Genomic DNA, 14,051 nt, shown 5'->3' on the forward strand with positions numbered 1-14,051 from the left:
AAAACGAAAGTTTAATCTGTTTTCAGGAGAAAGCAAGTGCAGTTCCCTACCACAGAAATAATCCGACATGTAGGAAATCAAGGTTCCTGCCCCTTGATTATTTAAACAGAGCAGAGCCCGGCTGGTTTCTGAATCTCTCGTGTCAGTCCCTGCTCTGCCAAACCACGTTTTGTGTTTGAGTAGAGCTCTCCACTCATCCTGCTGCTTAGCCAGCAAATAATTTCACTTAGTCGAGACTCTTTCAGCAGCAGGAGGAGTATTAAGAAATTAGCTCTTAAAAGGGAACACAAAGAAAGCAAGCAAGAAGTTTTCCTGGCGGTCGCTCGGTGCCATACAGGATTATCTCAGGTTTCTAGTTTCCTAGGAACGTAGTAACTTCCCCGTGGGTTGTTTTGTGGGCGGTGTTTTTGAATATATGCTAATCCAGCTTTCCTGACAGGGAGCGGAGCCCTGTCTCAGTTACACAGCTCTCCTGACAGCAAATGGTGGGAAGAGGCTGCTCCGGAGCCGGGCCATGCACTCACGCTCGTGACAGGACAGCTCGCCCTCCCACTGGGGCCCGTCAGCACGCCCCGGTCAACTTTGTCACCGGCAGTGGGGCCGACATGCGCCCATGACCATGGAGATGAAGGACTCGGGCAGCGTGGTCCTGACAGCCTACCATCCCCACAGCCCAGCCAGGATCCCAGGCATGGAGCAGAGCTTTGTGCAGGACATCCCGTCCAGCCATTCGCCCACCAGCAGGTAAAGCCTGAGGGATGGGGACCGGTACCATGCCCTGACGTTTCGCTGGTGTCAGTCACGGGTTTTGCTGACCCTATGTCAGCCCAAGAGCGTCTCCCGATCGCTCAGCCACTTCGCGAGCACTTTGCTCTCGCACATTTCTTGCCTCCACCAGGGAAGTGATTCAGCCCAGTGCCGCTGGTAAGGAGGGGGAAATGTGAGTGCTTATTTTAAATCTTGTAAGTCAACAGATCAGGCCAGTTTCCTGCCCAAGATACTCAACAAGACAATCCCCAGGAAAAAAAGCACGTGAATCAGGCTTCTGCTCAGGTCGTTAAGGACTGGATTACGGAAAATGAGAAGGCTGGAGTGACTGAGTCTGGTGCTCAGAAAGTTGATTCTGGCTTTGGTTTAGAGGATTATTTAATTCCTTCTCCGTTCTCCCACCAGGTCAGGACCAGCCCTTGCCTTTTTGTGAAATTGCAGTTGCTGCTTTGCACACCCAGATACACACAATAGGAGATTGCATCATTAACGACTTAGTATAAATACGAAAATTCCTTTGGGTTGCAGGAAACTAAACATTGTCTTAATTAATGCAGTTATGTGTATGTTTACTTCCCCGCTCTGTAAGAATGCGTGTATTTGTACAGTTCAAAAATAGCAGTTTGGGCAAATTTTTTGTTTTAGAACATCTGACCTTTCTCCTAAACATACGTGTCTGGGTTTTGCAATTTTCTCCAAAAGAAGTGTCATGAAAGTTCATACTGTAAAAAGTTGAAGAAAGTAGGAAATGCTATTCTGTGGCTTGGCTGAAAAAAATGAGAACTAAAGTCTGAGGAAACAGTAGATGTCCTTATGCCCAGGAATTAAGTCTGTGTCTTCTCTTAATAAAAATAATCATATTTACTTCATGTTGTTTATTTATAGCCCGATAGCTATTTTGTTTTCAATGTCATTATTTAGGTTAGCTGCATCTTCCTGTTCTTTGTGCATTTCCCTGGCTGTCTCATAAAGATAACTCCTTTGTTCTGTTAAACTGTTGTTTGAGACCAGTACCAAAATACACAATTTCATCTTAAGAAAAGAAACACAGTCTGGGCTCTTAGATGCAGTATGAATGGCATTTGCTACTCAAAACAGAGAGCAGTGGTTTGGCATTGGGTTACTGGGGAGCATGTCATTTCTTCCCCAAGGAAGAATGCTAAACTCAATCTGCCTTGAAGTCTGTGAGCAACGGAAATGTGGTGGTTTGCTGTTTTTCTTGTCGGTGTGCTAATTGTTTTAAAATGCTCTTGAAACTTAAGGTCAGGGTATATGAGGGTTTAAATCACATACGTATCACCTAAAAAAAGCAGAAGTGCGAAGTGTGGTTCCTGAAAAAAAAAGAAAAGAGGATCCTGGCATTTTGATGAGGAACATATTTTGGAAGCTCCTGCCCTGTGGCAAAGCCATGAGTCTCTCTATACATCTATGTGACCCTAATGTTTTGGTGCTGTCTCCCCTTTCTTGTCCTTAGCTTCCTGCAGCTGTCTAATAGCAATAGCCAGATTCTGCTATCTGGGCAGTCAGTGACCGTCTGAGTTTCCAAAGCCTGCTCAAGAGAGGGTTTTTATTAACCCAGCATGCAGTCCTCTGGAATGCAGAATCCATGAAGGCAAATGCACTGAGCGTTTTAGCAAATGGTAAAATAGGCTCTGGCTTAATCCCTACTTCATCTTCTGACAACTCTTTCCTGGACTGCATTTTCTGTATAGTTTCCTCTGCCGCCATCCTAATGCAAGAAGCTTTACTGTAGACTCTGTCTGGTGTTCCTTGATCCCTAGGGCAGCCACTCACACTACGGCATATGCTAATCCTTGACTCTCCAGGAGAATGATATGAAAAAACATGCAACAGAGGTGTTGTCTATTTTTCGTTTGATAGCAAAAGCAGTTGGGACCCAGAGACTGACTTTCCTCTGAATTCAGTTAGGTTTAGTTAGATGTAGCTCTAATGAAGTCCATACTTTCGATGCACATCCATGAGAACGGAATCAGTCTTGGACATTAGCTGTTGATTTGATAAACTGCTGACCAGTTCTCTCTCATCTTGGGAGTCAAGCTTTTTCTTTTCCTTCCCCCTCCCCAAAACTTTTCTTTTGCTTTGGAGTGATGTTCCCCTTACAACAGAAGAACAGCTCCACTCACCAGACAAACTTGGATTTGAGTGTCTCCCAGTTTTTTTTGTTTTCTCCTGTGAACACTTTCACTTTGAGAACCTTCTAAGCAGAGGTTTCGCACAGAAAGGGGAAGCTAATGCAGTCTCAGTCAGCATTAAACCAGTCTGCTTCCCACTATTTAAAAATACTCTGATAAAAAAGAAGGAAAAATTTAAGTAGCCATTATGAATCTCTAAACAAATGAGTAGTCTTAAACACTCTTGCCAATCCAGGTACAGAGCTGAGAAGCCCATGGACACCAAAGCTGCCATCAATAGAGTAACTTAGATGCATCAGACCGCTTGGATTCTCATCCATCCACAACTCTTGAAGGACCAGTCAGGCAGGCATCCTGTGCACATGTCTAAAACATACACCAGCAACATTACCATCAGCATGAAGTATAGCAGCCACAAGTATTTCCATTCCTAAGCCCAGTGGGAGAGGACTGTATATACCCCATCATATGTTAGGCGGTATTAGCTGGTGGGTTGTAAGGGGGACAGGAGAAGATGTGCTTTAGCTGCTTCAAATGGAAGATGTATCAATGTGCAGTGAAGGATGGTAAATTCATAGGTGTAACGAAGGGGAGAGTGGGATGAAAGTTTGACTACACAGTGATGATGTCACCAGTCTCCAAAGGAGAATTCTAGCTTCCTAATTTATAGTTGGATAACATTAATCAAATGGTTAAGAAAAGAGACCACAAATTCCAGCCGTTCTCCAGAACAAGTGAACATCAGGGGGACTAAAAATATTTATACTCAAATATCTCCTCCTCAGCTTACTATATAATTCATTTATTTCTTTCTCCATTTGTTCCATCTTGCAGACTTACTTACTTTACCAGTTCCACACATCAGGTGATCCCTGAAAACTGCACTCTTCAGTTTGTTAGAGGTCCAGGAGAATTCACCAGTCAAATCTTCCTTTAATTCCATTAATGCAACTAGCAAGTTAATTTTCCATTTTTCTCATGGGACATTCAAGTCCTTTCACTTCGCTTGTCATCTGCTTTGCATGATAGCAATTGTTGATAGCATTTATATTATTCAGATCTTTTTTTTTACTTACTGCTTTTGAGAACAAGGTGTTGGTGAGACCTGTTTTCTTTGCTTGGCAGTTATACTAACTCTGTGGCTTATGAGCATAGTGGGGAAGGTTCCTGTGCTTGCGGCATCCCCCTCACTTTTAACCCGTTTATTAGAACTCAGATGTCACAAGTACCAGTACCAAATGCCCTAGAATATCACACTATCCCTTTTAATAGAGATATTGTTTCTGTGCAAAGGTGAAAGTGCTGATTTATGTTAAGTAATGGTCAACTTTCCTTCCTCATTTCAGAGAATGCAGGACTTTGTAGTTGTGCACAAACACTGCTCCCGGATTACACAGAGGAAAAGAGAGGCCACGGCCATACATCTTCCTCACATCTCCTTTTTATCCTGCTAGGAGAAGCTAGGAGGGGTTATTCCTGTACTCAGAGGAAACAGGCATGACCTCCACGCCAAATGGCCACTGAGCTCTCTAAGGTAATTATGCAATTAGGGGAGTACAAAGCATTCCTAAGTGAGTCATGCTCAAGCTTTCCTTGACTCAAGTATGAGAGTGAGTTCCCCAGCCCATTTGTTACTATCGCATCTACCAGCAAAGAACTCCTCCTGCACATCAAGTCACAGATATTTCCACTCAATGAGTGGCTTACGATTACACGTGCATGAGATAAGAATCAGAGGAAAGAAAAAAGCATGTTCATGGGCTTTGTTCCTGCGGAATGGGTTTAGAGCAGTTTTAAAAGGCACATCGAGCTGTTTATACATGGAATAAACATCTTTATAATCAATACCCACGCAAAGAGCAGCACATATACTACCAAACCTTGGAGCATGATACACAGGTAAAGGACAAAGTGGATTTCAGCACCACTGAATGACGCAGCCAAAATCCCTTCTTAGCTTCTCTCCTAGACAAGGGCAAGTCTGGCACTTCCAGCTGTTTCAGGGAAAAGCCTTTCCAATATCTTCATGTTCAGCATATCTCCCTCCTCCTACTGTCAAGGGGTGACTTTCAGGTGGGCATTACTAAACTACAGAGGTAAAAAAGAACAAGAAAAATTTCTGAAGTTTCAGCATTGCCTTGAATTACTTGCTGGTACCTTCCAGGATCCCTGCTGCCCAAGTCTAAGACTTGCAGATTTGGGGCTGATTGTAAAGTCATTACACTGGACAAGCAGGGCACCAGATCCTTTTGAAATATTGAACCCCTTTTGTGACCCCCAAGATACTACAGAGATATGTCATGGTGAGGTCAAGTGTCCTGAAATAATGACTGAAATAAAACTGGAGGAGGAGCCCTTATGCACAAAAATTTGGTTTGTTTTTACTCCAACAGAAGCAGATTGTATCGCACTGAAGTAAGGTCTGTAGGCCCTGAGGCTGGGTGATCTGGGTTTAATTTCTGTCAGCATTGATTGAGCAGCTCCCCTGACCAGTTGTATACAAGTGATGTCAAGAATGTCTCCTAAGTGATGCAGGATAAACAACCTCAACTATTCTGGATGTTTATCTCACTCTACCATAAACTTCCCCAGAAGACAAAAATAAAAAGCTGGCTCCTTTTCCACACTAAAACTTGAAATGACTTGGGCCTCTTGCAGTAACTTGGACTCAAAACCTACAAAATTTAAATTTTAAAATGTACTAAAAGTAGCAAAAGAAAATCCCACAAAAGAGTAGTCTAGGAAAATACAGTATTGGCACAAGTTGGGTAAAAATACATTTTGTGGAAAAAAAAAAATTATAATTTCTAGCAGCTTTATAGAACAGTATTTTTAAAGCATATTTTCATAGATGCTAAGAATGACAATTCTTAATAAAACATTTACTGGGAGGATGCATAAAAATAAGGCAGACAATAGCAGACACTCTTTTCCTGTAGGTTTTAGAAATACCTACAGAATGTCCTCCGGGAGCCTCACTGAGGAATGTAGTATTTATAGCCAGTTCCTCATGTTATGGTTGAAACTAGAGTTGGCTTCTCTGGTTTCTTTTTAGTTTGGTACTCCTGCTGCTCTCCCTGGTACTTCCACATGTAGAGCTGATGGAAAACATCTGGCACTGTCCCTTTGATCATTTTGTCTGGTTGAGCATTTAGCCAGCTGCCCCATTCATTTTTAACTAAGTCACTTATCTCTGATTACACGAGGGTTGGAGCTGCCCACAAAAATAACATAGGACCTGAGAGCCCTGTGTGCCCTACACAGACACCTTCAGATTGCATCTGGCAGACTGACAGCACTGGCATAATAAACAGCCAGGAATTAAGAACCGTAAAGTGTTATATTTGCACACGAGATCAAAATAATTCAGTGTAAATGTGTGGAAAATGTGCAGTGGTGGGAAGTGCAAGACATGACTATGGAAGCCTAGTAAAAGTCCCCTCTAGGGTACTATCTGAAAAGCATCTGGTTAGTGCTGTACAAATATAGAATCACATCCTGAAATAGTGCGAAATATCCATAGCAAACAATCAAGTTAACATCCTGGATTTTGGCTAACCACAGTACTAGCAGCCACTTGGCCCACCACGGTGCTTTTCTCCAGCTGGCCAGGCAGCACAGTAGAGCAAGGATGGTAGGCAGCACGTCCGCCATTGGGGTGCAACCATGTTCTTTGCAGCCTTCAAGTACCACCTTAGTGGGTGCATTAAAAGTGCACAGGAGAGAAACCAGAAGAGTGTTGAGAATCACGTCCCAAGCTGATGACTGCAGCCAGGCTTCCTCTCTAGGATTTTGGTCCCTTTGCCTGCCTCCTCCTTTCAGTAGAAACAGCCCCACTGTGGTCTTCCAAGTCCTATTGTATGTGCCAGGAACTGAAAAGGTGGTGGGAGGAAGAGGAGAGCAAAGTAGGACAGGAGAAGGCCCACCTTGACAGGTATGTGAACTGATTCTTGTCTTTGTGTGAAAACAAAAGGAGTCAGAGTGAGAAAAAAACCGTCTCCTAAACAACATTGTGTGGCAGGGTCATTTACAGTCGACCTGACCTCCGAGTCCCACCAGACACATGTGGCAATGGATTTTGGAATGGCACTTAAGTGATGATTTTGAAGTCAAAAGCTGAAATGGTTTCAAAAGACAGGTTGTTTGAAAAAGAGCCCCTATTACCATGAAGGGCTATTTTAGCAGAGGTCAGCAGAACTGCTTGAGCTGGCATCGCTTGTAATTAATGCAAGGGAAAGAGTGATGCTGTGTGAGGGATCCCTCGTCTCTCTAATTCATTTCTTCCCCTGCCTGTATCTGTTAACTTTCCAGACACTGCCAGAGCCTCTCATCTCTGAGGAGAGCAGAACACTGGAGCAGGGAGCCTATTATCAGCTTGTTCTTCTGAAGACAGTTATGTTTTCTTATTTACGATGCTATTGTAATACTTGGCTGCTGTAAACCTGTTGGATTTTCAGATGTGTGGAATCATCCAGTTTAGGATGGACCTATGCTAGATGTTTAGACAGACAGCAGCTGAACAAAGGAGAGACAGAAATCTCTGATACCAAGTGTCGCCATTATTGAATTTGTACCTGAGGACTATACAAGCCTTTTATAGCATTTCTTTCTGTAGAAGTTGCTCTGAGCACATAATGAGCAAAATAAAGACTATAAGTCTTTTTATGGAGGGTAGAAGAGCTCTACCAACACAGAGAGATAGAAGGGAGTATATATGCAAAACCTCTATTAGATGTAGAAATCCAGCTGGGTTGACATCATTCACCAGCTGAAAGACAAGTAAAGCAAAAGGGAAGTTGGGGAACCTCAGGACATCAGACATCAGGTCACTCTCACAGTTTGCTGCCAGAGATGGAAGCTCCAGGGCTGTAAGTCCTTATATTTTACTACAGATAATCAGAAAAATATCTGCTTGCCAATGGACAGATTTGGGCAAGGAACAACATATTTACTCAAGGTCTGAATCTGACTCACGGAGTGGTATGTTCCTCATTAACTACAACCCTGCAAACATCAGAGAGTTTGCAGGTGCCCACACTCTGGGTTAGTCTATGCAAACTCTAGGTGATGGAGAGACTACTCCTCATAAGTTTCTCTTTCTCTGGCTAATAAAAGCTCAGAACAAAATATCATCCAGGCCTATTTTCTGGCCCAGTGATCATCATACCTAGTGGTCGAGAGGGAATCTAAAAGTGAGAATGTCAGTTCCTTAGGTTAGCATTAGTATGAGGGCAAGAACTGGATAGTTGTAGTATTCAGTCTAACAAGAAATGCTCTGTCTTTTTTATATTCTAGTCTAATAAAAGGTCAATAATAAATCTGACAGTGGAAGATCAAGTGTGATATGAGCCTTGTTTAAACACATTGATTAAGTTAATGGATACCTAGGTAGAGCAATGGAAGTCTTACCTCTGAATTCAGTGGAAATGGGATCAAGCCATCAGAATTCAGATTTGCTGTCAATAATTTTTCTTACAGGCCATGATCTGATTATGCTATCTCTTGTCTCAGTTCAGGTTCACTTTCTATTTAACAGATTTCTTGCAGAATAAGTTGTTAGTATGAAGTCTTAGACAAGTAAAACTTAATGGTGAATAGTCCTGTCTTCCTTCTGCAATGCTTCCCTCCATTATTTGAATATTTTGAAAACTTGATTTCTAAATATTTGCCTGAATGTAGCAGAGATGAATACAAGATCTTTGTTGTAGGTACAGATGAAACATGAAGTGGGGCAGCCTACAGCATTTACTGAAGGTGCTTTGCTGGCTTGGCTGTCCTTGGCCTTTTCTGGGCCAGATGGTGCCCAGATCATGCGGGTGCAAGGAAGTGAAAGGAAACAGTGAGCTTATCCTGATGAACAGAGACAAGGGAAGCCTTTGTACTCAGGCTGCAGCAGGATTTCACATTGAAAGTGCTCAGTTTTGGAGAGAGGGTGGGCAGAAGGAAGCAGGGACAGCTGGCCAAGCACAGGAGACGTGTCTGTGGCAGTCTTTAGCCTCCTGCTGGAACAATTGTGTCTGCCTTGTGTAAGGTCCTTCTTAAATCTTCCACTCAGAGGACGCATTTCCTCATAATCCCCAGTGATCTGCTGTCATCCTTTGAAGCTGCCTCTCTTGCTTCCTTTCTTCCCTTCTTCTCTCTTTCAATTAGCAAAAGCAATTAAACCTTGAGAATTTAAGGATAACATTACCGGAAATGTGAGGTTTCTCTAAGTCTAAATTTATGCTTATTTACATGTATCTGTGTACAATATGCACAAGTCCATAGATGGACCATGAAGCTTAAGGCTACCTATGTGTTATTTGCAATTCACAGAATTTATGGCAAATATTAGAATTACTTAGTCTATAAGTCAAAAATTAACTGGAATCTTCTTCAAGCATGTATCTTCAAGCCATCTGTTGCCTCTGACAAAGAGCAGCAATTAAAAAAAAGCAAAGAAAAACACCTATTATATCAATTATCGAAAAGCCTTCTTCAGCTTACAGGACCTCCATGTTCTGTATTCAGGAAGCACACCTCAGATTTTCGGGACGGATATTGACTCTGCTGTTGTTTTGTGTGGTCAAGATGTGTTTCATCCTTAATGGACTCCAGCTCTCATGGCTTTTTTAAACTACCAAAAATTTTTTTAAGATTTAGCTACGCCAGGCCTGAAGTTAACTGTGCCATACTCGGCAATGCTAAGACCATGCAAGCCAAACTACCTTGCCTTAGTCTACACTGAACACAAGTAGCTCTGCTGTTAATTACATTATACGACACGCAACGAGTCATTCTAGTTATAAGTAATTGCCCATTTGTATGGGGCATTTATTGTCATAGGACATCTTTAGAGGCCCATTTTCTCTTTCCAGATTCTAACATGGGGTATGATATTCTTGTGGGTAATGAGAATGTCTCTAATTAGCACTGTTCACAGAATCACAGAATGGTAGGGGTTGGAAGGGACCTCTGTGGGTCATCTAGTCCAACCCTCCTGCCGAAGCAGGGTCACCTACAGTAGGTTGTAGAGGACCTTGTCCAGGCGGGTCTTGAATATCTCCAGAGAAGGAGAATCCACAACCTCCCTGGGCAGCCTATTCCAGTGTTCCATCACCCTCAGAGGGAAGAAGTTCTTCCTCATGTTCAGGTGGAACTTCCTCTGCTTCAGTTTGTGCCCATTGCCCCTTGTCCTGTCACTGGGTACCAGAGAAAAGAGCTTGGCCCCATCCTCCTGACACCCACCCTTCAGATATTTGTAAGCATTTATAAGGTCCCCTCTGAGCCTTCTCTTCTTCAGGCTGAACAAGCACAGCTCCCTCAGCCTCTCCTTGTAGGAGAGATGCTCTAGTCCCCTCACCATCCTTGTAGCCCTCCGCTGGACTCTCTCAATTAGCTCCTCATCTTTCCTGAGCTGGGGAGCCCAGAACTGGACGCAGTGCTCCAGTTGGGTCCTCACTAGGGCAGTGCAGAGGGGAAGGAGAACCTCCCTCGTCCTGCTGGCCACACTCCTCCTAATGCACCCCAGCATCCCATTGGCCTTCTTGGCAGCCAAGGCACACTGCTGGCTCATGGTTAACCTGTCATCCACTAGGACACCCAGGTCCCTCTCCGCACAGCTGCTCTCCATCAGGTCTGCCCCAAGCCTGTACTAGTGCATGGGGTTGTTCCTCCCCAGGTGCAGGACCCTGCACTTGCCCTTGTTGAACCTCATCAGGTTCCTCTCTGTCCAGCTCTCCAGCCTGTCCAGGTCTTGCTGAATGGCAGCACAGCCTTCCGGTGTGTCTACCACACCTCCCACTTTGGTGTCATCAGCAAATTTGCTGAGAGTACATTCTAACTCTTCATCCAGGTCGTTGATGAAGAAGTTAAACAAGACTGGGCCAAGTACTAACCCTTGGGGGACACCACTAGTTACCGGCTTCCAGCTACACTCAGTGCCGCTGATGACAACCCTCTGAGTTCTGCCTTTCAGCCAGTTTTCAATCCACTTCACCGACCATTCATCCAGCCCACAATTCCTGAGCTTCCCTAGGAGGATGTTGTGGGAGACTGTGTCGAAAGCCTTGCTGAAGTCGAGGTAGATAACATCCACGGCTCTCCCTTTCTCTACCCAGCCAGTCATGTCATCGTAGAAAGCTATCAGATTCGTCAGGCATGATTTCCCCTTGGTGAATCCATGTTGACTACTCCTGATAACCTTCTTTTCCTCCACTTACTTGTTGATGACCTGCAGGATAAGCTGCTCCATCACCTTTCCCGGGATGGAGGTCAGGCTGACCGGCCTGTAGTTCCCTGGGTCCACTTTCTTGCCCTTTTTGAAGACTGGAGTGACACTGGCCTTTCTCCAGTCCTCCGGCACCTCTCCTGTCCTCCAGGACCTCTCAAAGATGATGGAGAGTGGCTCAGCAATGACATCCGCCAGCTCCCTCAGCACTCGTGGGTGCATTCCATCGGGGCCCTTGGATTTGTGGGCATTTAGATCGCTTAAGTGATCCCTCACACAGTCCTCCTCGACCAAGGGAAGGTCATCCTCTCTGTGGGCTTCTCCTCTTACCTCCGGGGCCTGGGATTTCTGAGGGCCAGTCTTAGCACTGAAGACTGAAGCAAAGAAGGCATTCAGTAGCTCTGCCTTCTCTGCATCCTCCATCACCAGGACACCCGCCTCATTCAGCAGCAGCCCCACATTGTCCCTAGCCCTCCTTTTACTATTGATGTAGTTGAAGAAGCCCTTCTTGTTGTTTTTGACTTCCCTTGCCAGCTTCAACTCCAGGTGGGCTTTGGCCTTCCTCGTCACATCCCTGCACGCTCTGACCACGTTCCTGTATTCTTCCCAAGTGGCCTGTCCCTCTTTCCACATTCCATGGACCTTTCTCTTCCACCTGATCTCCGCTAGAACCTCCTTGTTCAACCATGCAGGTCTCCTGCCTCCTTTGCTCCATTTCTTTCTCAAGGGGATGCACCGGTCCCGGGCGTGAAGGAAGTGACATTTAAAGAGCAACCAGCTGTCTTTGACCCCCCTGCCTTCGAGAGCCCTGGCCCACAGCATTCCTCCCAGTAGCTCCTTGAAGAGGCCAAAGTTAGCCCTCCTGAGGTCCAAGGTTTTGATCCTGCTTATGGCCCTGCTTCCTCCACGCAGGATCCTGAACTCCACCATTTCATTGTCACTGCAGCCGAGTCTACCTCCAGCCTTCACATCCTCCACCAGTCCGTCTCCAGTCCATCCTTGTTTGTTAATACAAGGTCCAGCAGAGCGCCTTTCCTTGTTGGTTCCTCCACCACTTGCATCAGAAAGTTATCATCGATGCTCTGTAGGAACCTCTTGGATTGCGTCTGCCTAGCTGTGTGATCTTCCCAGCTGATGTCCGGGTGGTTGAAGTCCCCCATGAGAACCACGGCCTGTGACTGTGAGGCTGCTTGCAGCTGTCTGTAGAAGGCCTCATCAACTTCCTCCTCCTGGTCACATGGCCTGTAGTAGACACCCACCGTAATGTCACCCATATGAGCCTGTCCCTTAATTCTAACCCATAAGCTCTCAACTCGTTCTTCATCTGCCCCCAGGCCAAGCTCAATGCATTCCAGTTGCTCCCTCACATATAGAGCAACTCCACCACCTCTCCTTGTTGGCCTGTCTTTCCTAAAGAGTCTGTAGCCATCCATGGCATCATGCCAGTCATGCGAGTTGTCCCACCACGTTTCTGTGATGGCGACCAAGTCGTAGCCGTCCTGCTGTATAATGGCTTCCAGCTCCTCCTGTTTATTGCCCATGCTACACGCATTGGTGTAGACACACTTGAGCTGGGCTGTCAGTCTCACCCCTGACCCTGGCATGCCAAGCCTGGGCTCATCCCTAGTGAGCTGGGTTATGTCCCCTTCCCCCTTTGAATCTAGTTTAAAGCCCTCTCAGTGAGCCCTGCCAATTTGTGCTATAAAGAGTTCTAAAACGCAGAGTAAGTTTTACTTTTCAGATTTAACGTTCTCCTACTTACACGGAGACTTACTGAAGCAAGGAGAGGTGTATTGCTTTTTTATTTAATTCACAGTCTTTCTTTTGCTCTCAGACAGAAGACACTGATATTTATGTACTATTGGTATTTAAGGTCCAGTTGTGATGCCTGTGCTCTGACACCTACTGAAAATCAAATAAAACCAAATAAAGCAATGAAAAAGCAAAACAAAGTTCAGTTTGACACCTTCAGGTTTAACAGCAAGGTAATAAATCCACGGCTTTAGTGAATTTCACTATTACCACGTAACGATTACAACAGAGGAATTCAGGGTATCTTTTTATGGGGTGGCCACAAGCAAACCTGGCCTCCCTTTGCCTGTGTCCAGGAGCTGTGGAGTGATGTTAGCACAGCATTTTGCCCAAGACGATAAGCTGGCACAGTGCCATGTTACCACAGCTATAGGGCTGCTGGCCCAGAGGAGCCTGTGTCCAGCCTGCTGACACGGCTGTAGGTGGAAACTTGAAGGCTGGAATTCAGAGTTTAGACTAATGCTTCAGGACTGATAAGGGAAAAAAAATGGTATGTTTTCTTCTGAACAGGCCACTCTACCGATTAATAGGTTAGAACGGGTATTTTCAGGTCTAGGTGCATAATGTAAATAGGTACAAAGTTATACCGCATTTTTCTCAAAGATTTTGCAGGCTGGAGGGAAAGCTTTATCCAACTTACCTGAACCACAACAGGTATATATCATTTATTTGTGCAAATCAGATTCCTGCCAGAGCAAAGCACACAAAAAAGAAGTGGTGCTTGTGATACTCAGTTAGGAAAGCTTACTGACAATACTATGAAGGTATTCATCATCTGAATCCCTGCAGACTCCAGTAGAAGTGTCAAGGGTATAGCAGGGATCCAGAGCTAGTCCTCATGAATAAAGAAGATTTAAAATTTTTATTAGGTTAGATTATTTTCCCCTAACTTGGCTAATCCATGTGAAGAGTGGGGTTCTGACTTTCCTAGAGAACAGAGCCTAAAATATCTTTTATTTCTTGAACAATAGATAGGCCAGTCAGCAGCTGAATATCCATTAGAATCTCTTTTCTGATTAAATCTCATCAGACAGATCAAGAATACGATGATGTTCAGAGGCTGATTTCAGCCATTCAAACACTGTTAATAAGGTTCATAACCTTTATTT

The 14,051-nt window shown here is 44.6% G+C and overlaps 1 protein-coding gene across 1 annotated transcript in view; it reads left to right on the forward strand.

Annotated features, from left to right (window-relative positions):
* The first annotated feature begins 491 nt into the window (after positions 1-491).
* The window catches only part of ARHGAP28 (Rho GTPase activating protein 28), a 74,436-nt gene continuing 60,876 nt past the window's right edge, over positions 492-14,051 (forward strand). Inside the window, exon 1 of the mRNA XM_009931453.2 lies at positions 492-744. Within this exon, the coding sequence (XP_009929755.2) occupies positions 614-744 (131 nt within the window). The 5' untranslated portion in view covers positions 492-613. The remainder of the gene's footprint in view (positions 745-14,051) is intronic.

This window comes from Opisthocomus hoazin, chromosome 3, assembly GCF_030867145.1.
Source record: "Opisthocomus hoazin isolate bOpiHoa1 chromosome 3, bOpiHoa1.hap1, whole genome shotgun sequence".
NCBI classification, from domain to species: Eukaryota; Metazoa; Chordata; class Aves; order Opisthocomiformes; family Opisthocomidae; genus Opisthocomus; species Opisthocomus hoazin.